This window comes from Macaca fascicularis, chromosome 19, assembly GCF_037993035.2.
Source record: "Macaca fascicularis isolate 582-1 chromosome 19, T2T-MFA8v1.1".
Taxonomy (NCBI): Eukaryota; Metazoa; Chordata; class Mammalia; order Primates; family Cercopithecidae; genus Macaca; species Macaca fascicularis.
Genome location: NC_088393.1, coordinates 9,735,862 through 9,761,067, shown reverse-complemented (window position 1 = coordinate 9,761,067; position 25,206 = coordinate 9,735,862). Strand labels below are relative to the sequence as shown.

At 45.4% G+C, this 25,206-nt stretch overlaps 1 protein-coding gene across 5 annotated transcripts; it reads right to left on the bottom strand.

Annotated features, from left to right (window-relative positions):
• Window positions 1-54: 54 nt before the first annotated feature.
• Window positions 55-24,576, bottom strand: ZNF317 (zinc finger protein 317). Of its 5 annotated transcripts, none has more exons than XR_012428337.1 (8): window positions 24,378-24,576; window positions 7,745-7,861; window positions 7,038-7,174; window positions 6,401-6,527; window positions 5,727-5,827; window positions 4,873-4,955; window positions 514-3,360; window positions 55-419 (listed from the first exon to the last, which is right to left on the bottom strand). XR_012428337.1 is itself a non-coding variant. In XM_074025727.1 (7 exons), the coding sequence occupies exons 6-7, from the start codon at window positions 4,915-4,917 to the stop codon at window positions 2,041-2,043; spliced, it is 1,365 nt and encodes a 454-aa protein (XP_073881828.1). In that variant the 5' UTR covers window positions 4,918-4,955; window positions 5,727-5,827; window positions 6,401-6,527; window positions 7,038-7,174; window positions 7,745-7,861; window positions 24,378-24,576; the 3' UTR covers window positions 55-2,040. The 5 variants fall into 5 exon arrangements, 3 of the variants coding, with proteins under 3 accessions (XP_073881828.1, XP_005587916.1, XP_005587917.1); XR_006694581.3 differs by having other exon boundaries at window positions 5,727-5,822; XM_074025727.1 differs by having other exon boundaries at window positions 55-3,360.
• Window positions 24,577-25,206: the final 630 nt, after the last annotated feature.

The following is a 25,206-nucleotide window of genomic DNA, read 5'->3' as shown; positions in this document are numbered from 1 at the left end:
GACCCCCCATCTCAAAATAAATAAATTTAAAAGAAAAACAATGAAATAGCCATAGCAGCTTAAACCAATAATCAGTTTTATTTTTTCTGATGTGAGAGAAGTCTGGAAGTCCAGGGCTGGTGCAGACACTCAAAGAAGCCACGGGGAAGGCCAGGGTCACTGTGAGCTTTCTGCAGTCACTTCCTTAGACTGTGGCTTTCATCCGCGCGGTCGTAAGGGGGATCTTCCAATACTAGGTACTGGATCTCTTTGCAAGGTGAAAAGTAGGGGGTAAAGCAAAGAACAAAACATACGGGGAGGAATTCGGGTTTAAGAATGACCCCTGTTCAAGAGCTTTCTCAGAAGCCCACGTGGGGACATCTGCTGATCTGTCAGTGGCCAGGGCTGTGGGACATGGATGGTACTAGCTGCAAGAAAACCTGTAAGAGATTTTTAAAAATTTAGATTAGCACACTTTACTAATCTGACAGAACCTGGATTCTCTTGATAATGGAAAAAGATAAGAGTGGATACCAGGGAAGCCACTAGATGTATCTGTCACTCTTGGCTGGACAGCAGGCTGCAAACATGCCACCACTTCACGGAGGCATCGTGCTCTGGTCGCAATCCGTGTGCATCAGGTACCAGTAACAAACAGGTACTGAGAAGTAGCCCCATGTCACACAGATCTAAATATGCCATTAGTCAAGGGCGTTGTCCAAAAGGAAATTAGGACGTTATCAAGGATGAAGCTATAGTAAAAATACTATATACAAACCTTTCTTGATGAGGCTTAAGGGTTATTTAGAGGAGTGTAACCTTAAAAATAAAGACGAAAAATTTATGAGCGGGACTCCGTTTTCATGATGAGAGAGTATGCGCAATCCCGTATTCATCAGAAAATCTCACTGGGGCTTCTCTTGGGGCTCTGTTTCCATGATGAAAGAGTAAGTGCAATCCCGTATTCACCGGAAAATCTCGCTGGGGCTTCTCTCCCAGTGAGAATGTTCACATGCACAGGTGAGGGGACCATGGCTGGAATCATTTCCACATAGGAATTATCAGCGCTAATTGTATTTTAAAAGTTTTGCAAAAGAATTTCTCCTAGCGTAAGTGCTCACAAGATTCATAAAAACAGAGGGGTTGCTGCAGGCAGTAATTGAGGAATGACTGCATGATTATTTTCAACCTCAGCAACGGTGACGTTTGGGGGCACTAATTCTTCGTTGTGGGGGGCTCCTGTGCACTGGAGGGGACTTAGCAGCATCCTGATGTCTTCTTACTACAAGTCAGGAGTATCTTCCCCCAGTTCTAACCACCAAAAATGTCTCTAGACATTGCCAAATGATGCCTGGACAGCCAAATCGCCGCCCGGCTGAGAACCCATGCTGTAGACCAAGGGTCGGCCAGGTTTTTCTGGAAAGGGGCAGATGACAGGAAGTATTTCAGACTTCACTGGTCACAAATGTTCTCTATCACACATTCTTCCTCCTTAAAGGTGGAACCACTATTGTTAGCTGGCAAACCATACGGAGACAGGCAGCTGGCCGTGGTTTGCGGCCCGTTCATGACCTTCCCACGTTCCTTACTTGACTGATTTCTCTCTTCAGTCTGATTTCTGTCATGAGGACTCCAGTGAGACTAGAAGGGGTTCCCCAGCCACTGCATTTACAGAGATGCTCCCTAGTGTGCTTATTATTACTCACGGACCCAGAAGGCTAGAAGTGGTCTGAAGTCATTTTGACATTAAATGCCAAGCTGGGATTTTGACATTACATGCCAAGCTGCCATTAAGTCCTCCCGTGTTTGTTAAGAGCCGAATGTACCCTGAAGGCTTCTCCTTGCTACAGACGTACATTTTCACCCCCAGCGTGAGTTCTCACAAACCTCTTATGGGATGAGAACGCCTCGTCTTCCCACAGTTTTTACAGGAATTGGACTTCTCCCAGGTTCCGTGGATTCTTTTGCGCCCAGTAAGGTGCGAGCTCACAGAGGCTTCCTCTTGCACCCACGAGGTCTGTTTCCGGTCTGAGTCATCCTGTGTCTTTCAAGCAGGCGCGCTCACTGGAGCCTTTTCCACACAGACGACACAAAGAGCTTCTCTCCCCGGTGAGTCTTCACGTGGCTCCTGAGGGATGAGTGGTCGCTGAAGGCTTTCCCGCAGACAAGGCATTCGTAGGGCTTCTCCCCAGTGTGGATCCTCCTGTGCACGTTCAGGTTGGAGCCTATGCTGAAGGCCTTCCCACAGTGATCGCATTCGTACGGTTTCTCCCCCGTGTGGCTTCGCATGTGCGTCTTCAGCGTTGACTGGTTCCTGAAGGCCTTGCCACACTGCCTACACTCCACGCGTTTCTTTACCAGGTGAATGCTCATGTGCCTCCGCCGGGATAAATAGTCACCGAAGACTTTGCCGCAGGCGGCGCATTCGTAGCGTCTCTCCTGCGTGTGTATCTTCCTGTGTGCCGTGAGGTTGGAACTCGCGCTGAAGGCTTTCCCGCAGAGATCGCACCCGTATGGTTTCTCTCCAGTGTGAGAGTTCATGTGAGTCTTAAGGATGGACTGGTTTCGGAAGGTCTTCCCGCACTGCCGACATTCCACGGGTTTCTTGACGATGTGAGTTCTCATGTGTTTCCTCCGGGACACGAGGTCGCCAAAGGATTTCCCGCATTCTTTACATTCGTAGGTCTTCTCCACCATGTGGTTCTTCTTGTGCAAATTAAAGTTCGACTTCCAGCGGAAGGCTTTGCCGCACTGCGTGCACGCGTAGGGCTTCTCCCCCGTGTGATTCCGCACGTGCTCTTTGAGGTGGGAGGGATGCTGGAAAGCCTTCCCACAGTCGTGACACTCGTAGGGCCTCTCTCCGGTGTGGGTTCTCTTGTGTGCAATGAGGTGGCAGCTCCGGCCGTACGCCTTCCCGCACTGATCACACTTGTAAGGCCTCTCGCCAGTGTGGACTCTCATGTGGATTTTCAGGGCCGAGAGGGTCCGGAATGCATTTCCACACTGACTGCAGTCAAAGGGCTTCTCTTTGAGGTGAGTTCTTGCGTGGCTCCTAAGGGCGGAAGGGTCGTTGAAGGCTTTCCCGCAGTCGCTGCACTCGTAAGGCTTCTCCCCCGTGTGGATTCTCCTGTGCCGTGTGAGGGACGCGCTCGTGGTGAAGGCTTTTTGGCACTGATGACATTCGTGCATTTTTCTCCCGTCGTACATGCTCACGTGCTGAGTGAGGTGCGGCCTGCCCTTGAACGCTACCCCGTAGTCGCGGCGGTGATAGGGCCTCTTGCCAGCGTGCCTTCCCATTGGCTGAGTGAGATGGGGGCCCATGCCGAAGACTTCCAACAAGTGAGCGTATTCGGTGGACTTCTCTGCAAGACCGGCTCTTTCCTGTTGGTTAAGACATGAGTGTTAAGGCAATTCTCATATTCATTGCAACCCTAAGCGTCATCCCCACATACACTGCTGTGAACAGATAGAAGCGCATTACTATGACTAGAGCTGTCACCATCTGCCGGGCGGACATGTTGTCCCTACCCCGTTTGAGCTCCATCAAAGACAACAGGTGAATGCCAGGCCACAAGGCGCCACGTATGTTACTTTTTGTTCTGTTTTTTTGTTTGTTTGTTTGTTTTGAGACGGAGTCTCGCTCTGTCGCTCAGGCTGGAGTGCAGTGGTGCAATCTTGGCTCACTGCAGCTCCGCCTCCCGGGTTCACACCATTCTCCTGCCTCCTGAGTATCTGGGACTACAGGGGCCCACCACCGCGCCCAGCTAATTTTTTGTATTGTTAGTGGAGACGGGGTTTCACTGTGTTAGCCAGGATGGTCTCACTCTCCTGACCTCGTGATCCACCCGCCTCAGCCTCCCAAAGTGCTGGGATTACAGGCGTAAGCCACCGCGCCCGGCCCACATATGTTACTTTTTCAAAGCTTTTGGCGTATGGCATTTCTTCACTGTTTAAGATTGAATTGACCCGGGTGCGGTGGCTCCAGCCTGGCATCCCAGCACTTTGGGAGGCTAAGGCAGGTGGACCACCTGGGGTCAGGAGTTCAAGACCAGCCTGGGTAACATGGTGAAACCCCACCTCTACTAAAAATACAAAAATTAGCCAGGCATGGTGGTGCGCACCTGTAATCCCAGCTACTGGGGAGGGTGGCACAGGAGAATCACTTGAGCCTGAAAGGTAGAGATTGCAGTGAGCTGAGATGGTGCCATTGCACTCCAGCCTGGGTGACAAGAGCAAGACTCTGTCTCAAAAAACAAACAAACAAGAAAAACACACTGAATTAAGGCTGGGTGTGGTGGCTCAAGTCTATAATCCCAGCACTTTGGGAGACCAACGCAGGTAGATCGCTTGAGGCCAGGAGTTCAAGACCAGCCTGGGCAACATGGTGAAATCCTATCTCTGCGAAAGATAGAAAAATTAGCCAAGTGTGGTGGCACACGCCTATAGTCCCAGCTGCTCAGGAGGCTGAGGTGGGAGGATGGCTTGAGCCTGGGGGGCAGAGGTTGCAGTGAGCCAAGATGGTGCCACTGTACTCCAGCCTGGGCAACAAGAGCGAGACTCTTTCTGCCCCCCAAAAAATAAATAAACACCACCAAAACTGAATTGATATGTAAGTGTACAACATAAATATAAAATAAAACAAAAACTGCATTGAGCCCCAACACTCAATATCTGAGACATAGCTATAAAAATCTTTGTTCAGAGGCACTTTAGGTGAAGTAGTCTGTTAGGTTTAGGGTTGTCCCCAACTTGGTAATGCCCAATGTCTCCGAAACACAGTTTCCTCGGAGGAAAGCTGCTTGCCCTGGTGTTTGAACTGCTTTTCTAACCTAGGCTGCCCCAGTCTCCTCAGATGTGGAAGGAAGATCCAGAATGATCCCAAGGAAATCTTACCATTGTCACACCACTGGGCGTTTCCTTCCCAAAAATATCTTCCATAAGAAGTGACCACTTGGTTTTAGATGGAGTCTCCCAATCTGAAACAAATTGGAAAAGTATTAATTTGTTGGAAAAGGAAAATGGTGGGATGACGGTACAATGACACGTGGATTTCTTGGCAGATCCTAGGGCTATGTAAGGAAAAGTGATGCAAAAGCAATTGTTAAAAAATCTGGTCATGTGAGATACTTGGCAATGCCGGGGGTAGAAATTTAAGTCAATTCAGGCCTGGCGCGATGGCTCATGCCTGTAATCCCAGAACTTTGGGAGGATGAGGCGGGTGGATCACCTGAGGTCAGGTTTTCGAGACCAGCCTGGCCAACGTGGTGAAACCCCATCTCTACTAATAATACTAAAATTAGCTGGGCATGGTGGCGTCATGCCTGTAGTCCCAGCTACTCTGGAGGCTGAGGCACGAGAATCACTTGAACCTAGGAGGCAGAGGTGGCAGTGAGCCACTGCACTCCAGCCTGGCAACAGAGTGAGACTCTGTCTCAAAAAAAAAAAAAAAAAAAAAAAAAAAAAAAGAAATTTAAGGCAATTCTGATAGATGTTGATAATGACAGAAAGAGGATGATCAGGAACATCAAATATGAAAGAATGGGACAAAGAACCCAAGGATGGGAATGTGAAAGTCAAAGATGAAGGAGTGTGTGGACCAAAAGATTTGTCAGAGAATGGATGGGCAAAAAGAGGGAAAGAACCTCTCTCAGTTTCCCTGGATGACACTCCCTAACCTACCTCCCTCCACCCCAGTCACTGAATAGAGGTAGAGTCACAGCACCGCTGTTCGCCTGGGGCTCGCTCACCTGCACAAGCGCCCTGGTGAGTGCCCCTCTCCTCTGTCCTCGGCTCCTCCTCCTGCTCCAAGTGTGAGATGAGGCTGGGTTTGCCGACCTGATACCCTACACTCATGGGAAAGACACAGGTTGAGGGAGGGCCGTGCAGAGGACAACCAGTTCCATTAGCCTGGGCTCAACACTTGGGTCTTCAGTGTTCTGAGGGTGGACAAGTCTGACTTAGGAGCAGCAAAGTGGTGGTGCCAGAATTTCTAAGGGATACAGTAAAAGTTTTTGATTGATAGAAAACAAAACCGCAGGCTAGGCATGGTGGCTCGTGCCTGTAGCCAGGAGTTTCAGTCTGGGCAACACAGTGAGACTCCTTCATCACCAAAAATAAATTAAAAAAAAAAAAAATGAAATAGGAAATAAGATCACAAATACCCACACATTGATCCTCTAAAAGAGTGGGGATTTCGTATCTCAGAAGCCCATGCCCAAGCTCAGACACGCACCGAGAACCCCCAAGGTCCCTGCGATGGACGGGCCTCAATACCCAGGAGAGGCCCCATGAGCATGGCTGCTGGGGCTGCTTGTTCACGGCTGTGTTCTGAACCCCTGCATCGTTCCTGGGTCACAGAACATACTCAAACAAAAACATCTAATTCATGGATGAATAAGTGGAGAAATGGCACTGGCCTTACCCAGTGAAGTGAGGTTGCTGTAGTTCTCCAGCATTACATCTTTGTACAGTTTTCTCTGAGAAGAATCCAGCAAGGGCCACTCCTTCTCGGTAAAGTCCACGGCGACATCTTGGAAAGTCACCGATTCCTGAAACGCCACGCAAACTTGGGGTCAGCAAGGAACCAGCCTAATGGTGTTCATGGTAAGATGGCTGAGGCTGAAGACCGGGCATAAGAGACCCAACACAGGATTTCCAGATGGCCTGCTATGGGGCTCAACATTTCCTCCAGGCGACAGTCCTCAGACATCCTCTCTCCCTGATGAGGCCGTCTTGTCCTGTCCCGTCACTTCAAATGCAACCCTGACAAGGGACTCATCTCCCTCCGCTTCTAACCCACTCCGAGAGCTTTTCGCTTTATTTCCCCCCGTCTCTGGGGTTGAGCATGGGCCTGAGCATTTTGCAAGCATGAGGGAGACAGGTGCTACATAAATCACTTCCCCAACACCAAGACAGCCCCAATATTCCTTGGCTCTCTCTTGGCCCCCGTTCTGGCATCCATCGCCTGAGACGAAGCTCTGAAAGAATTCCAGCATGCACTGGTGGGGTGCTTTAGGAAGTGCCTCTCCCGCTCTAGGGACCCAGAGATCTTAGTGCACCTGAGAACCAACACTGGGCGTGTGAGGCTCCAGACCACTGCACGCAAACAGGTCCAAATTCTGGGGACAGGAACGGTCTTTTGAAGAAAGAGGAAATTCTGACTCCTGGAGACAGGTGGAGTCCTGGGTGGACGTGGCTGGAGGAGAAAAGAGGGTTCATGAGAATCAGAGCCCACCCTGCCTCATAATACAACACTTGCAAACCAGGAAACTGCTCCACACTGACTCTGAGTGTTTATATCCTCAATCCTCTCTCTCTCTTCCTCCCCCCACCTCTCTTGCACACATCAGTTTCATAACAAGTCAGAGCAGCCCTGTTCCACCAAAAACAGAAAGAAGGTGGTGGGCTACGTACTCCTAAGAAGTGACACAGTCCCAGCCCAGGAGTGAAGAAATAGGCAAGCTCTGAGAGCTAGTTGTGACCTTGCTGAAGTTGATCAAAATAATAAATGGGATAACGCAGGGTTACCCATTACCTGCATCCTCATCACGCATCAATGACACAGACACTCCCCCACCCCCAGACCCACCAAGACCCTCAGCAGACACAGTCACTGGGGTGGTTGCTGGGGCTCTGTTCCCACCCCTTTTCCACTCGCCCATCCTCTCCCAGAAGCCCTCTATGGTGCACGTATCTTGCACCCCATCAAGTGGCAGGGGCCTCTTACGCTCACTTTCTCAGGGCATGCACTGACCCAAGAACTTACCAAATGTGGGGGACAGAGCTGCCATCCTCAGAGAATGGCGGTCAATTTGCCTGAGCAGGGCACCGGGACAACCAGGAAGCTACTCTCTTGCTCTCATGTGACTCTCCAAGCTGGCATCTGTAGCAAATGAAAGAACACTGGGAGTAGTCAAAGGCTATCTGTCTCTCCTGCTCACCGAAGAAAACTCCCAGTTTTGTTTTTTGGCATTTCCTCTTTTGAGCAGCAAGAGCTGCCTGATCCTGGACTTTTATCTTACTTGGGTAAACTCTCCCAGCAATGTGGTGGGGGGACAGCCCCTGATCTGCTGTAAGTGGGTTCAGAATTACTCTTCCTAAGTGATTTGCCACCAAGCATGGCTCTGTGAAACCCCCTCACTCATTAAACACTCTGGTCCTAGACTTCTGCTCTTCCTTTACTTTCAAGGCCTGCGATCACTTAGGACGGCTCTATCCATGAAGATGGTCCACCCAGGGCCAACCATGAGTTCCAAACTCCAATGCCCTTTGCACCCACATTCCACACCAATATATACATCCTTGGGCCACGGCCTGGACGGCATCATCACTAGAGTCAGCCTCACCTCACAGGCAATGGTTTGGAAATCTGCTCTCTGGGCAAAGTCTCCCATGCAACCTTCTTCTCACATCAACTCTCTCGCTTCAGAGATTCGCGGCCACCCATGCTTCTGCCAACTTGCTCCCTAATGGCCACCTCCTCCACTCACTGAATCTGAATTTAAAAATCTTTTGAGATGAATCAGGCACTTATAAATTCATACAGAACATTTTCAGTGAGCTATGATCATGTACTCCAGCCTGGGCAATAGAGTGAGATTCTGTCTCTAAAAACAGAAAAAATACAAAGAAAAAATAAAAACAAAAAAAAAAAAAGAAAAAAGAAAAATGAACAGTGAACAGTGAACCATGGATTGGGAAAAAATATCTGCAATGCATACACCTGAAAAAGAATTCATGTTCAGATTAAAGAACTCCTACACAGGAGTACAAAAGGTTTATTTGAAAAAATAAAAAGAACTCCTCCAAAACAGCAAGAAAAAAAGAACATTGACCCAACAAAAGGGGCAAACGACTTTAATTAATAAACAGACATTTCACAAAACCAGTAAGAATCACATCCAAGGGTGCTGAACCTCACAGTAATTAGAGAAATGCACATTAAAACTAGAGCAGCCAAAATAAAAAAGACAACCAATACGAAATGCTGCTGAGTTTGGGACACACTGGCAACTCTCACATCCCGATGGTGGGACTGTGAAATAGTTCAACTGCTTTGGAAAACAATTTGGCAGTTTTTTTTTCTTCTTCTGAGATGGAGTCTTGCTCAGTCGCCCAGGCTGGAGTGCAGTGGTGTGATCTCGGCTCACTGCAAGCTCCGCCTGCCGGGTTCACACCGTTCTCCTGCCTCAGCTTCCCGAGTAGCTGGGACTACAGGTGCCTGCCACCACGGCTGACTAATTTTTTTTGTATTTTTAGTAGAGACGGGGTTTCACCGTGTTAGCCAGGATGGTCTCGATCTCCTGACCTTGTGATCCACCCGCCTCAGCCTCCCAAAGTGCTGGGATTACAGGTGTAGCCACCGTGCCCGGCCCACTTCGGCAGTTTTTAACAAGCACACCATCTGTCTGACCCACCAATTCTGCTCCTAGATATTTATATAAGAGAAATTTCAAACAATTTATATCCACAAAGACTCATACAAAAATGTCTGTGTTAGTCTGATTCCTAACAGCCAAACACTGTAAACGATCTAAACATCTATCAACCAGAGAATGGAAATACAAATTGCAATATGTTTACAGAATGGAATACTACTCAGCAATAAAAAGAAACTATGCAGACACACAACATGGAGAAATCCCTACGATGCTGGCCCAAAGAAGCTGAACACACAAGAAATGCTCTGATTGCAATAATATGATGTCCATGATGGCAAAACGTATTTAAGTTGATAGGATTGAAAAAAACAAAACAAAAACAAGATTGCTTCATTGGAGGATCACAAGACAGGGATAGACTGAAAGAAGCAAAGGGAACTTTCTAGGGTGATAAAATGTTATTTATTTTCAGATATACAGTGTACACAATTGTCAAAAATCCAAACTGATCACCTAAGACAGACCAGTGCATTTTCTTGAACATATATTAAACGCTGCTTAAAAAAAAGAAAAAAAAATGAGGCTTTCTTACCTTCTTGCTTCTAGTTATTTAAATATTCTTCTCACAACTGATCTATGACCTCCTCCTTTCCTTCTATGACAGACAAACAGATGTCTGCCCTCCCTTCTTGAGGCAATTCTTTCAAATCTGCTCCAGGCCCATCCCCTTCTCTGGACCCTCACACTACCTGGCTCTCCTTTACTTTCAGCCTCATTTCTCTCCTGCTAGACAATTTCCCATGCATGGCCACGTGCTCAAGTCTATCCCATCTTGAAACCAAGGCCTGCCCTGTCTCCCCTTAGTGCCCTCTTCCAAGCAAAAACTTAGGAGCAGTTTATATTCACCATCTCCCAATTCAGTACACCCAGCATCCACTACCATCATCCCCATCCTCACAGAAAATACAATTTACTCCTGTGTCAGTGAATCCAGTAAATGCACTTCAGTCTTAGATTCTCACCAAAATTTGGTGTCTATTTTCTTTGAGAATAATTCTCTATTCTTGGCTCCTCTACAACTGTCTCCTGGTTCTTTCCCTGCTACTCTGGATCATCTGACCAGAGGTCCTCTTTCACCACTAAAGGCTGATTCCACTCAAGAGCCACCATTCCTCTGCATGCCTCATGCTTTGCCCAGGTAATCACACCCGCTCATTTAACTTGAATCCCCATCTCTAACACTTAAGTTCCAGCAGGAACTCGACATCGTATTCCCTTTGCCTAGGAAAAGCCACCAGTAAGACATCTCATACGATAACCAGTTCCAGTCAGGTGCAGTGGCTCCCGCCTGTAATCCCAGCACTTTGGGAGGCCGAGGTGGGTGGATCACCTGAGGTCAAGAGTTCGAGACCAGTCTGACCAACATAGAGAAACCCCGTCTCTACTAAAAATGCAAAAAATTAGTTGGGCATGGTGGCACATGACTGTAATCCCAGCTACTTGGGAGGCTAGGGCAGGAGAATCACTTGAAACAGGGAGGTGGAGGTTGAGGTGAGCCGAGATCACACCATTGCACTCTAGCCTGGGCAACAAAGCGAGACTCCGTCTCAAAAAAAAAAAAAACAAAAACAAACAAAAAACCAACAACAACAAAAAACACACACAAAAAAACTACCTTGATACACTAAAACTAGGGAAAGCAAAAGTAAAGACATAAAGATTAAAGCAGAGATAAATGAAATAGAGAACAGAAGGAGAATTAATGAAAACAAAAGTTGGTTCTTTCAAAAAGATCAACAAAAGTGACAAAACTACAGCTAGAATTACTAACAAAAAAAGATGCAAGTAACTAAAATCATCAGTGGAAGTGGGACATTACTACCAACCTTACAGAAATTGAAAGGGCTGTAAGAGAATGCCATGAACAATTATGTACCAACACATTAGATTATCTACACTAGCAGTGTGCACTTTATTTCTATTATTATTACATTGTCATATATGGTAAAATAATTATACAACTCACCACAGTGTAGAATCAGTGAAAGCCCTGAGTGTGTTTTCCTGAAACTAGATGGTCCCATCTGGAGGTGATGGGAGACACTGACAGATCATCAGGCATTAGATTTTCATAAGCAGTGTGTAATCTAGATCCCTCACATGTGCAGTGCACAATAGGGTTTGCACTCCTATGAGAATCTAATGCTGCTGCCGATCTGACAGGAGGTGGAGTTCAGGTGGTAATGTGAGCGATGGGGAGCTGCTGTAAATACAGATGAAGCTTCACTCACTTGCCCTCCGTTCACCTCCTGCTGCAGGGCCTGGTTCTTAAAAGGCCAGGGACCGGTACCCATCTGTGGCCCAGGGCTTGGGGACCACTGCTCTAGATGTATCAAATTCCTTGAAACATACCCAAACAAGCTCTAGAAGAAAAAGAAAATTGAGAGACCTATAACAAGAGACTGAGTCAGTCATCAAAAGCCATTAAATAAAAAGTCCAGGACCACCAGGCGTGGTGGCTCACACCTGTAATCCCGGCACTTTGGGAGGCCGAGATGGGCAGATCACCTGAGGTCAGGAGTTCGAGACCAGCTGGGCCAACATGGTGAAACCCCGTCTCTACTAAAAATGCAAAAATTAGCTGGGCGTGGTGCCAGGCGCCTGTAATCCCAGCTACTCAGGAGGCTGAGGCAGAAGAATCACTTGAACCTGGGAGGTGGAGGTTGCAGTGTGCCGAGATCACACCATTGTACTCCAGCCTGGGGGACAAGAGCAAGACTGCTCTCAGAGAAAAAAAAAAAAAAAAAAAAGTCCAGGACCAAGTGGCTTCACTGGCAAACCCTACCAAACATTTAGAATTAACGTCAAGGACATTATCAAGAAAGGGAATGAGACACAGAATGGTAGAAAATATTTGGAAATCATGTATGTGATAGGGATTTAGTACCATTATAAACTCAACAACAAAGATAATCCAATAAAAAAGTGTGCAGGGGACTGGAACAGAACGGACATTTCTTCAAATATATACAAATGAACTGTAAACACATGAAAAGACGATTAACAGCATCAGTCGTTAAGGACATAACATCAAAACCACAATAAATTGGCGAGGTATGGTGGCCCACACCTCGGGAGGGGTTTTAATTTGCTTTGTATGGACTTGTCTCCTCTGTGCGGTTTCCGCTGCGACTCGCATAACTGCACTGAGGTAAGCACCGTGATGCTGCTACTTTAACGTCTGACTCAGGTCAATAATCATTATCTCTACTTTGAAACATTACCAGGGTTATAACAATCTTTCTCGACATCAATGAATACTTCTGCTATTGGAATTGTTTTAGATACTCAGAAACATTTCAAAACAATAATATATGAAGCGTGTTTTAATGTATAAACTCTGCTTTGGGGATTCATTATTCAACACCAAATTTGAGCTTGGGCCAACTGGAAGATGCATGACGCTTTCTTTCTTTTTACAAAGCCCTTTCCCGGTCATTGTGCCTTTAGGTTCCAACATTGAATCACTGCTGAGGAGGGGGAGAGGGTGACAGAGGCTCAGTCACTGAGGTGCAGTACCTCCATCCTCACCTCCCATTCATTCATTCATGCTCAACTAACAAGCTTCTGCAGGTCCCATTCCACCTCTCCCCACCAACATTAATGCCAATTCTACAGATGACAACATGTGTAGTGTTTACGGCGTACAAGGTACGAGACATTCTCCTGAGTCTTTCCAGGGCCACTCCTATTTAATCCTCGCAACCTCCCAGAATTATTCTCAAGTACCCAGAGAATAAGGCACCAAGGGACCGAGTCACTTGGTTAAGGTCATAGGTGGAAGTTGTGAACCTGGCAGATGCGACTGCAGAGCCACATCTTGTTGCCTCTCAAAATGACCTATGTCACCTATACAGTCCCCTACGTGGGAACCCTTGACAGCACATCTTGACCCTTCCTCTGCCTGACCGCCTGACACACGACCTTGCTCACTATGAATCTATCTCCCTCTTCCTGGGATGCCACTGCTCTTGCAGCTGTGGGTCCCAGGCTGTCCTCACATCTCCGGTTGCTCTTTTGAAGACTCTGGCTTGAGATCCCTCCTCTGCCTAGCCCCTAAAGGTCAGGGTTCCCCTGGCCCCCTTCTCCCCGATCTCCCACGGGTCCATATTGTAAAATACCCCCCAACCTTTGGGGGTGCTGACACCCAGGTTCTGATTGCGCTTCTGTGAAGGTCCGCTTGTCCCTGAGGCCTCAGGTGACTCCCCTTTGATGCAAGCCCACAGTTCTGCCCCTTCCCCTCCAAGAGTGGGTTCATCAAAACTCAGTTTTCTCGGCTGGGCGCAGTGGCTCATGCCTGTAATCCCAGCACTTTGGGAGGCTGAGGTGGGCGAATCACCTGAGGTCAGGAATTCGAGGCCAGCCTGTCCAGCACGGCAAAACCCCGTCTCTATTAAAAATACAAAACTTAGCTGGGCATGGTGGTGGGTGCCTGTAATCCCAGCTACTCGGGAGGCTGAGGCAGGAGAATCGCTTGAACCCGGGAGGCGGAGGCTGCAGTGAACTGAGATCTCGTCATTGCACTCCAGCCTGGGTGACAGAGTGAGACTCTGTCTCAAAACAAAACAAAACAAAACAACTCAGTTTTCTCAACTGGAAACTGAAGACTTCAATATAGGGCTATGTATGGAACTCTATAGGCTCAGTAAAGAAACATTCACTCTAAAATGCCATCATCATTACAATAAAATGACCACTGATGATTTCACAATTACTTAACAGAATTGTTCATTTACAGTGGGTGCCACTCTCCGCTCCCTGACACCTGCCACACCCAGAATGACTCAGAGTGAGTGGCAGCCAGGTGGCTACTTAGTATCCCTACTGCAACAGTCAACAGGACCCCACACTAAACACCTACAACTGTGCTGTCGCCAGCCTCCCCACATTGATGGCAGCTCCAGCCTCCCAGGGGCTCAAGTCAAAAGCCTTGCTCGTCATCACCTTCAACTCTCCTCTTTCTTTTCTGTAGTCCACATCTGCATTGCCAGCAAATCCTGCCAGCTTTATCTTTAAAACTTAATCCAAAAATCTGGTTGCTTCTCACCACCTACACTGCTACTGCCTTGGCATAAGGCATTGCTTCTCTTCTAGAACATTCCAGCCACTTCCTAACTGGTCTCCTGGCTGCTGTCCCTGACTTCCCTTAGCTTCCATGACAGCCGTAACTTTATGGGTAAAATGTAGATCACATCGCTCCTCTGTTCAAGATCCTCTGATGGTGTCCCATCTCACTCAGACCAAGGGCCCAGATCCCTGCCCGCCTCACTCACAACTCCCTCTGCCACCGGACCCTCACCCAAGCCACGCAAGCCTCACTGCTGTGCATCAGTGCACAGCCATTCCCCCGCCAGCCATGCTCCCACCTCAGGGTCTTTGCACCTGCTGCTTCACTGCTTGAAACGTTTCCCGCACATTCTCAGTGTGCCGGGCCCCCTCCCATCCTTCAGATCTTTATTCAACTTTCCCTGTCCTGATCTGGCATTCACTGACCACTCTTTTCTTTTTTAAGAGATGGAGTCTCGCTCTGTTGCCCAGGCTGGAGGGCAGTGGTGCGATCTCAGCTCACTGCAACCTGCACCTCCTGGGTTCAAGTGATTCTCCCACCTTAGCCTCCCAAGTAGCTGGGACTACAGGTGTGCTCCACTGTGTCCAGCTAATTTTTGTACTTTTAGTAGAGACAGGGTTTCACCATGTTGGCCAGGCTGGTCCTGAACTCCTGACCTCAAATGATCCGCCCACTATGGCGCCTTGGCCACTCTTTAAAATGCAAATCCCTGCTTCTTTCAATCCCAACTCTCTACTCCTTTTCCTTTTCCCCAAAGCACTAATCTCCAAGTAATATTCTGTGTAAGATCAGGCTCTATTTTTTAATGCAAAAACAGACAAGCCCAAATCTCAAAGACTCAATACAACGGAAAGTTTATGCCTTGCTCATGTCACTTGTTCAACCCAGGCTGGTGTCAAAAGTTTTCCTGCTGCTCAAGGATGCCACTTGTCTCTGAACCAACTGACACCCTTAGCCATCTTGGTCACAGATGATGAGCAGGAAGCTGGACAACTATGCATTCTGTCGTCTATATTTTGACCCTGAAGCACTCGCAGCCCACTGGCCAGAACTAGTCACATGCCCCTGCCAGCTCCAAGGATCCTGGGAAATGTAGGACAGCACACAGAACACTGGGTAAGCATTATTATCCCTCTGCTGTCTCCTCCATGCACACTACGTAGTTTATTTGTTTTGATTTCCTGTGTGCCCAACTAAAAAATGCATTCCAGGTAAGTAGGGACTTTTTACTTTGCTGCTATTTTGTTCACCATTCCAGTGCCTGATATAAATAAGACAATAAGTAGGGAATGAAAGAATGAATGGATGATGAGCAAGCTGATCTACATTTGCCTTCATACTGAGACAGCCACCCAGGGGATGCCACCTTGGGAGGACCATAAAGGAGGGGCCTATGGAATGTAGGGGGTCTGGGATCTCCTCAGAAGGTCCTGTGAAATTAAACAGTAACCCAGGTACTAGGACACAGTCCTATGGCTTTGCCCAACACCCTGGGGCCAACATTCACCACCATCCTCCAGGAGAGACAAGGTGCCCAGAGGGCTGGAGCTTAGAGAGTGCACCCACATCAATTAAAAGCCTGTGGAACCTTGTTGATATTTTGCAATGATGCAAACCAGAGCTCAGAGTGGAGCTTCTGGCCAATTTCTCACCTGAGTGATTCTATCACTTTCAGAGGTTGTCAGTGCTGGGTGATGGTGTATTAGTCCATTCTTGCACTGCGATAAAGAAATACTTGAGACTGGGTAATTTATAAGAAAAGAGGTTTAATTGGCTCACAGTTCTACAGGCTCTACAGGAAGCATAGTGGTATCTGCTTCTGGGGAGGTCTCAGGAAGCTTCCAATCATAGAAGGCAAAAGGGAAGCAGGAAAGGCACATGGTGAAGCAGGAGCAAGAGAGCAAGGGGCAGGGGCGGGAAGGTGCCACACACTTTTAAATGACCGGATCTCAGCAGAACTCATTCACTATCATGAGTACAGTACCAAGGGGGATGGTGCTAAACCATTCATGAGAAATCCGCCCCCATAATCCAATCGCCTCCCACCAAGCCCCACCTCTAACACTGGGAATTACATTTCCATACGAGACTTGGGTGGGGATACACATCCAAACTGTATCAGAGTCTCAAAGAACTGGTGGCCCTGAATACAAAGGAAGCAGGAAGATTTCAGCATCTAGGCAACCCCAGCAGGATGTGGAGCAGGGAGTCTAGAACAGCTGTAGGATCTATGAACTCAGAGACGTTGTGCCCCGTTTCTACATGATAAATGAAACAAAACCACGAGCATCAGAATGCTGTCACCATGGATAAGTTAGAACCGACAGGTTAATTTTTCAGAGCTGTTGGGGTTGCTTAATTTCTCCTTTGATTTTCTTTTTTTTTTGAGACGGAGTCTCGCTCTGTCGCCCAGGCTGGAGTGCAGTGGCGCGATCTCGGCTCACTGCAAGCTCCGCCTCCCGGGTTCACGCCATTCTCCTGCCTCAGCCTCCCGAGTAGCTGGGACTACAGGCGCCCACAACCGCGCCCGGCTAATTTTTTTTTGCATTTTTAGTAGAGACGGGGTTTCACCGTGGTCTCGATCTCCTGACCTTGTGATCTGCCCGCCTCGGCCTCCCAAAGCGCTGGGATTACAGGCGTGAGCCACCGCGCCCGGCCCATGATTTTCTTTACAGCATGGTGAAAGCAGTTCTATTTTTCTATTTCTACACATCTTACTCTATTCTCATTGGCATCTGTTTTTCTCAGCAGAGCCAGGACTGGGATGAGGCAACCAAGGCTGCTAGACAAGAGTGTGGTATTTAAGGAGGTATTTCCAGTGTCAGACAAACACCACGTTGGCTCAGAGCGAGTGGCTCCCTATCTCTGCACTCACAAACCTCACTTTGCTCCAGCCCTGCTCCTCCGTTTTAGAAGATCTGCCTCCTCCATCAAGTTTGTGGTCCAAAACAAACGTTGCCCAAAACTGTTCCATTATGAGCTCTCTCGTGACCATAATTCTCCCAATATTTGATTTTATCCCCATATTCGACTTAATCCCAGTATCCTAGGATATTCAGAATTTGCAGATGTAAATATTGTAGAGAGAATAATTCTTTTGTTACTTTTACTGACTGATATTTCTGCCCTTGCTAGAACTATTTCTACCACTGCTATTCACGTAAATATAGGCCCAGAGCGGTGGCTCATGCCTGTAATCTCAGCACTTTGGGAGGCTGAGGCGGGCAGATCATTTGAAGTCAGGAGTTCAAGACCGGCCTGGCCAACATGGTGAAACTCCGTTTCTACTAAAAATACAAAAAAATTAGCCGGGCATGGTGGTACACGCCTGTAGTCCCAGTTACTTGGGAGGCTGAGGTGGGAGGATCACTTGAACCTTACAGATGGAGGTTGCAGTGAGCCAAGATCATGCCACTGCATTTCCAGCCTGGGTGACAGAAATGAGACTCTGTCTTAAAATACATATATATTTTTTACATATATACATAATATATATGTTATATATAGTATATATATTATATATTGTATGTATATATAACATATATTGTGTATATATATAATATATATTGTGTATATATAAAATATGTATAGTGTGTGTATGTATATATATATATATAGAGAGAGAGAAGGCAACAAAGGTTATGAGAACATCATATGCCATTTTCTTGGTCCAGAAATGCATTACAGTAGTAAATCAACATACCCTCCTTTCAACCAGCTAGATGAGATGTTGAAAGGGGGTGGGGAGCAGGGTAGGAATTCTGTTTCCAACAAGCAACCTAGGAGCTCCAATTAAATCTTCCACGCATAACTATTTCAAATGTAACACAAAGTACAGACAGATGATATGTTTCAAATTCATGTGCTGGCAAGAAATTAACATTCAGAAAATTAAAAATTTATGATTTCTAAAGGGCAATTACAATTGCTAAAATAAAAGCAAAATGGAAACCTACAACAAAAGCCCTAAGTAAATAGCTTTTAGTTTACACACAGACAATAATAATAATAATAATTTGTTTCTTAAATATTGGCTGCTGCATAAGCGTCCCCTGGAGCACTTTAAGTAACTCTGACACCCAGATCATATCTCAGTTCAATTAAGTAAGTCTCTTTGGGGGTGGGCTGATGTATTAGTACTTTAGCAAACTCTAAATGAAATTTTTACGAAAGCTGAAGTTTAAAAGCTAGTTGTAGCAATAAATGCAAGGGAAGCACAGAAAAAGAGTTGAGGAACACAAATACAGCTAAGAACCATGCGGGGGCAGAAGATAAAGAATTGAACCATTTCTAACTGGAGTTACAGATGAGAGACAGGGAAGGAGCCTAGGCAATTACTGAAAAATATAGTGGCTGTAGAGTTTTCATTTTGGAAGGAAAATATAAACAGATTGAAGAGAGATAAAATCTTAGGCACAATGAACCAGATAATGGTAAAAAGAATATCTTAACAGCAGCCAGAGGAAAAAAAGGCAAGTTACCTTTTAAGCAATAATTCTCAAACTTTAAGTTACATCAGAGTCACCTGGAGGTCTTCTTAAAACACTGTAAATATCTCTCTATTAAGAAACAAAGCAAGCCTGGGCATGGTGGCTCACACCTGTAATCCCAGCACGCTGGGAGGCCAAGGCAGGTGGATCACTTGCACGCAGGAGTTCAAGACCAGCCTGGGCAATGTAGCAAGACCCTATCTCAAAACAAAACAAAACAAAAAACTCACACTTCTAGGCCCCATCCCCAGGTTTCTGATTTAGAAGATCTGGGGTGTAGGGTCAATGAGTATGTATGTATTTTTTTTTTTTGAGACGGAGTCTTGCTCTGTCACCCAGGCTGGAGTGCAGTGGCGTGATCTCGGCTCACTGCAACCTCCACCTCCCGGGTTCACGCCATTCTTCTGCCTCAGCCTCCTGAGTAACTGGGACTACAGGCGCCCGCCACCATGCCCGGCTGATTTTTTGTATTTTTAGTAGAGACAGGGTTTCACCGTGTTAGCCAGGATGGTCTCGATCTCCTGACCTCATGATCCGCCTGCCTCGGCCTCCCAAAGTGCTGGGATTACAGGCGTGAGCCACCGCGCCCGGCCTATGAGTATGTATTTCTAACAAGTTCCCAGGTGATGCTGATGCTGCCGGTAAGGAGACTACCCCCGCAAGAAACAATGCTTGGCCAACATGGTGAAACCCTGTCTACTAAAAATACAAAAATTAGCTGAGTGTGGTGGCGTGCGCCTGTAATACCAGCGACTTCGGTAGGCTGAGGCAGAAGCATTGCTGGAACCCAAGAGGCAGAGGTTGCAGTGAGACAAGATCACGCCATTGCAATATTGCTCCAGCCTGGGCAATAAGAGCGAGACTCTGTCTTGTGGGCCGGGGGGGAAGAAAAAGAAACATTAGACTGACAGCTGACTTCTCATCATTAACAGTGGAAGCCAGAAGATTATGGAACATCTTCATAGTTCTGAAATAAAATATAAAATTCTATTACCACCAAAAATGTCCACTGAGAAAGAAGGAAAAACACGGAGAAAGAAGAAAAGAGGTGTTTTCTGAGCACCAAAAAACAAAGTTCCTAAGGAACAAAGTTCCTGTGGGCTTGCAACCCACAGAAAAGAGAATCATAAAGACATATGTCGGGGAGAAAGAAGGAATTAAAGAATGAAAGCAAAGAGTGGAAGAATTACACCGAAACATGCAAGAACCACACCGAAACGTGCAAGAACCAAGTGAAGTGCTCAAAGTGACAAAAGTGTGAGTATAATGTAACAAGAAATGATGGTATGCAATAGCAATAATAATTTCTTCCGAGGTTTAAAGAAAGAACTCGATATGTGCAACTATGATATATCAATAAAAAAAGAAAGAAAATGCATAAGAAAACCATGTAAATCAGGAGAGTAACATATATGCAAATCTAGATTTAATGAACAAGCATGGGTAACAACTGTTTAGAACAACCACTGAAACAATAGAGTAAATCCAAAATGTACAGAAAATAAAAAAGGAGAATGACAAAAATACACAAAAGAAGCTAGAGAAAAGAAAAAATAGAAGACAAATGTAAAATACAGAAGATGTTAATGGAATAAATGCTTTAACTAAAATACTAATATTCACAGAATAGATTAATCCAATTATATGCCATGTACAAGAGACATCTAAAATATAAGAATACAATAAGAGCCGGGTGCGGTGGCTCACACCTGTCATCCCAGTGCTTTGGGAGGCCAAGGCAGGTGGATCACCTGAGGTCAGGAGTTTGAGACCAGCCTGACCAATGTGATGAAACCCCATCTCTACTGAAAATACAAAGATCGGCTGGGCGTGGTGCCATGTGCCTGTAATTCCAGCTACTCGGGAGGCTGAGACAGGAGAATCACTTGAACCCAGGAGGTGGAGGTTGCAATGAGCTGAGATCATGCCATTGCACTCCAGCCTGGGCAACAAGAGCAAAACTCCACCTCAAAAAAGAAAAAAAAAAAAAAAAAAAAAAAGAACAGAACATAATAAGAATGGAAATAAATGGATATATAAGGCAAGTTAAAAAAAAATGCTGGTTTGAATGTTAGTATCAGAAAGAATAGATTAAGGCAAAAGGGCTCATAGAGAAAAATGAAGTATTACATAATAAAAAGTTATAAATCCAGAAAGAGGTGTGTGTGTGTGTGTGTGTGTGTGTGTGTACAAAACACAGCCTCAAAAAAAACGAAAACACGAAAATTAAAAAAGAAAAAGGGGGACAGAACTCTAAGGAGAAATGGATGAAGCCACCACCAGAGCTCTCACAAATCCAGTTCAAGCAGGCAATTCAATAAGTACATGAAGATTGAACATGATGAAACAGCATTTCCTAACTATAAAATCCAACCACTCATGGGGCCATGTTTGTCTCAGAAAATGCTTGACCACAGAGCAATGCAGATGGCCAACAATGACCAAAAGATAACCAGAAAAAAAGTCACAGAAATGAAAGTAAAAGAAAAAATTCTAAATCCGCAGGCCAAAGAAGCCATATTTCATATTTAGAATTAAAATACAATAAAGTATGATACTGCAATTCTTTGGTATGTGACAGGCATTCAACATAAGAAACTGGAAAGAAACATCCCAAAAAGGAAGAAAACGATAACAATCAGAAAGTTATAAAATAGAAAACATATATATCATAAAGTGGTTCAATCAAGCCAGAAGTTCTTTAAGAAGGAAACTGACAACATTCTGACGGAATTTATTTTTGTAAAGACCAACATATAATTATTACAAATAAAAAAGTGGATAACATTACAAATGTAGCAAGCAGTAAAAATATGAGTATGTTATGAACAACTTTGACTATACAATTTAAACCTCAGATGGAATAAATAAATTCCTAAAGAAATTTTACTCATCATAACAACACAAAAAACCTGAATGCCCCGCAACCCTTAAAAGAACAGAAACAATAGCTTTAAAACTTTCCACCAAGAAAACTCCAGACCCAAATGGTTTTTCCAGGTACTACTCCCGTTCTAAGTAACAAATGATTCTATCCTTATGCAAAACATTCCAGAGTTTAGAAAACAGAACACTTCTCATCCCATTTTATGAGGCTGGCATAAATCTGAAACAGAAAAGGAAAATTTCACTCAAGCATAGATCCAAAAACACCAAAGTATTAGCAAACCGAAGCCAAAAGTAACAAATAGTAACATGTCCTTTCCAAATTATTTACCAATACAAATTCAATGTCACAAGAGAAAATCAATTGGTTTAATTTGCCACACTATAGGAAAAAAAACAAAATTATATTATTCACTCATTCATTCATGACACAGCAGGACTGAGTGCCATCATTCAAGGTACTCGAAATGTATCAATAAACAGATACAAAAGTATCAATACAGATTTTGTATCAAACAGGTAGAAAATGTATCAATAAACATCAAAAAACAGATACATAATGGCAAAAAAAAAAAAAAAAAAAATGTTAAAAGCCTGCAGCAATTCACAAGAAAAACTCAAGTAGGAAAAGAAGGGAGCTTCCTTTGCCTAATAAAAACTCTTCCAAAGAAAAGCCTTCGCAGACACAAATGACAATTCCCTTTTAGATCAGAAAAAAACCAGGCCTGCCTAGAGTGTGCCATCCAGACTCCAGTCAATGATAATGGAAGTCCCCAGCCAGTTCAGCCAAAAAAAAAAAAAAAAAACAACAAAAAACAAAACAAAACAAACAACAAAAAAAGACAATTTATCTTCTGTATAAGTATTTATATTTTCGTTTTGAATTGTACAGTTTCCTTGTCTACGAAGAACATCCAACAAACTACACAAAAGTTATTTTCTGAGCACCAAAAAACAAAGTTCTTAAGAATAAATAACAAAAACAACCTAAATCCTTTTTGCAGGTACTTATAAAACTTTACTGAGCCGGACGTGGTGGCTCTCTCCTGTAATACAGCACTTTGGGAGGCCGAGGTGGGTGGATCACCTGAGATTAGGAGATCGAGACCATCCTGACCAACAGGTTGAAACCCCATCTCTACTAAAAATACAAAAATTAGCTGGGCGTGGTGGCGGGCGCCTGTAATCCCAGCTACTCGGGAGGCTGAGGCAGGAGAACCGCTTGAACCAGGGAGACAGAGGTTGCAGTGAGCCGAGATTGTCATTGCACTCCAGTCTGGGCTACAAGGGTGAGACTCCGTCTCAAACAGAAAGAAAAAAAAAACAACTTTATTGAAAGGCATGTAAATTAATGATGTAAATCAATTAACTGCAGCTCAATGGCATAAAAATGACAATATTATCAAAGTTCAAATATAGATTCACCACAACTTGAAAACAAAGGCCCAGTATATGGGAATTTGGTGAACTGACTAGAATTTAAGCCATGACACTCCTGAGAAAGAATGGCTAGGTGTAAGTACTTCATCCACAAGATATTTAGAAATCTCTAAATTACAAAGGTGTGCTTGCATCAATATGGAAAAACATTGTTTCCAAAAATACTGAAGCGGCTGAGTTCATTCACAAATAATTACCAAAATTAGGAAATATATCTTCTGGAAAAGATGTATAAGCAGTCAAATCCACGGAGAAAGTATTGGTGGGAGAGGAGGATGCAGTTTAGAAGAAGCACACAGCTTTCTGAGATTTAATAATCTCTTTCTTGGCCTGGTTTGTAGATTCGCTTTACTGTTGGCCTTTTAAGTGTGTGTAAGTGTGTGTGTGTGAGATCATACTTTTTTTGCATGTATGTCCTATTTTCTAGTGTTAAAATATTTGCACAGAAAAGGACACACCACAAAATAAGACGGTAAAATTCAATGGAGAAAATTAATAATCACGATAAGTATAACTGGACTAACTCTCAAGTTAATTAACAAAATGTTGAACTGAATAGTAAATCTACGAATAGGCTATTTGCAAGAGAGTCCACTAAAATTAAAATAAATAAAAAAGTGCAACCGGAAGGACTTAAAAATACAAAAGGTACTCAAGGTAAGTGCTAAAAAGAACACCTGTGTGCTGACATTCAGGAGATAAAATCGACTACAGCGCAGAAGGAAGGTGATTTCTCCTCGCGATGTCCAAATCCTGACGCCCCCCAATCTTCTGAACTGCCCCCAAACTCTTGAACTCACTTTAGCCGGGCTTTTCCGCCCCCACCACAGAGACTCAGGGCTTTTCAGGATCAGGTGACCAATGCCTGTCTCATCACTAGCTGCAGTGGTCCAATTTCATCTTTCGCGTCCCCAGCGTTTCATATCGCTGATCGCGAGATCTAAACGCACCCCTCGTCTGGCTGCCGAGCTCCTTAGACCCCGACCCTCGTACCCTCTTAGTCCTCACCGCCAGATAGGCCTCCCGTGACCCCAGGAACTGAGGGAGAAAAAGGTTAAGGAAAGCAGGGCTTACACGACTGGGAGTAGGATCGGGGGAGCGGAGGTGACGGAAGCTGCCGCCGATGCGAAGAGAAGTTCATACGGCAGGTCCAGTCTGGCGCGGGGACGCGAGAGGTCCCCAACAGGCCGAAATAATTCGCCGCGGACCCCTCCTTGGCCCATGTGTCTTGGGGAAATCGACTCCACAGAGTAATGGCTTCCGCTTCACTGCCGCCTTCCAACTCTCGCGGGACTTCATTGGCTGCGTCTAATACGGAAGCAGGGGCGGAGAGGATGCTGGGAATTGTAGTTCCGAAGCTTGGATTGGCATGGCGGTCGTACCCGGGTGGAATCTGACGGTCCAGCATATTTCTCCAATTTCTACTCAAGACTCAAATTCTCAGCCACAACCCACAGCATTTTGTAGCCATCATAGTGGTAAAGGTTGAATCAGGCACGAATTGTCATCTACATGACACAACTGGGGGACATTTGCATGATGAGCAGAATATTTGCATTGCCTTAAATGTCTCTCTATAAACTGCTCATATGTTGGAGTGGAGAAAAAGTAATAGAAATTGCACAGCGAAGAAATTGGACAACATCTGGACCAGGTGATCAAATCAATATCACCAGTGAGGGTCAGATGGAGACCACGTGCCTCTGAATGACACCTTGGGAAGGGCGTAAAATCACCATCACCTGTGTGGTGTTCATCCTACGTATCTGCTATTTTGTATTTTTTGCCCCACATCTCCCCATTTCTTCCCCAACTCTCATACCTGTGATAACCATTGTCTCATTCTTTATATCTGTGTATTTGAGCTGTCTCTCTTGATTAAAAAAGGTTCTTCATATAAGCG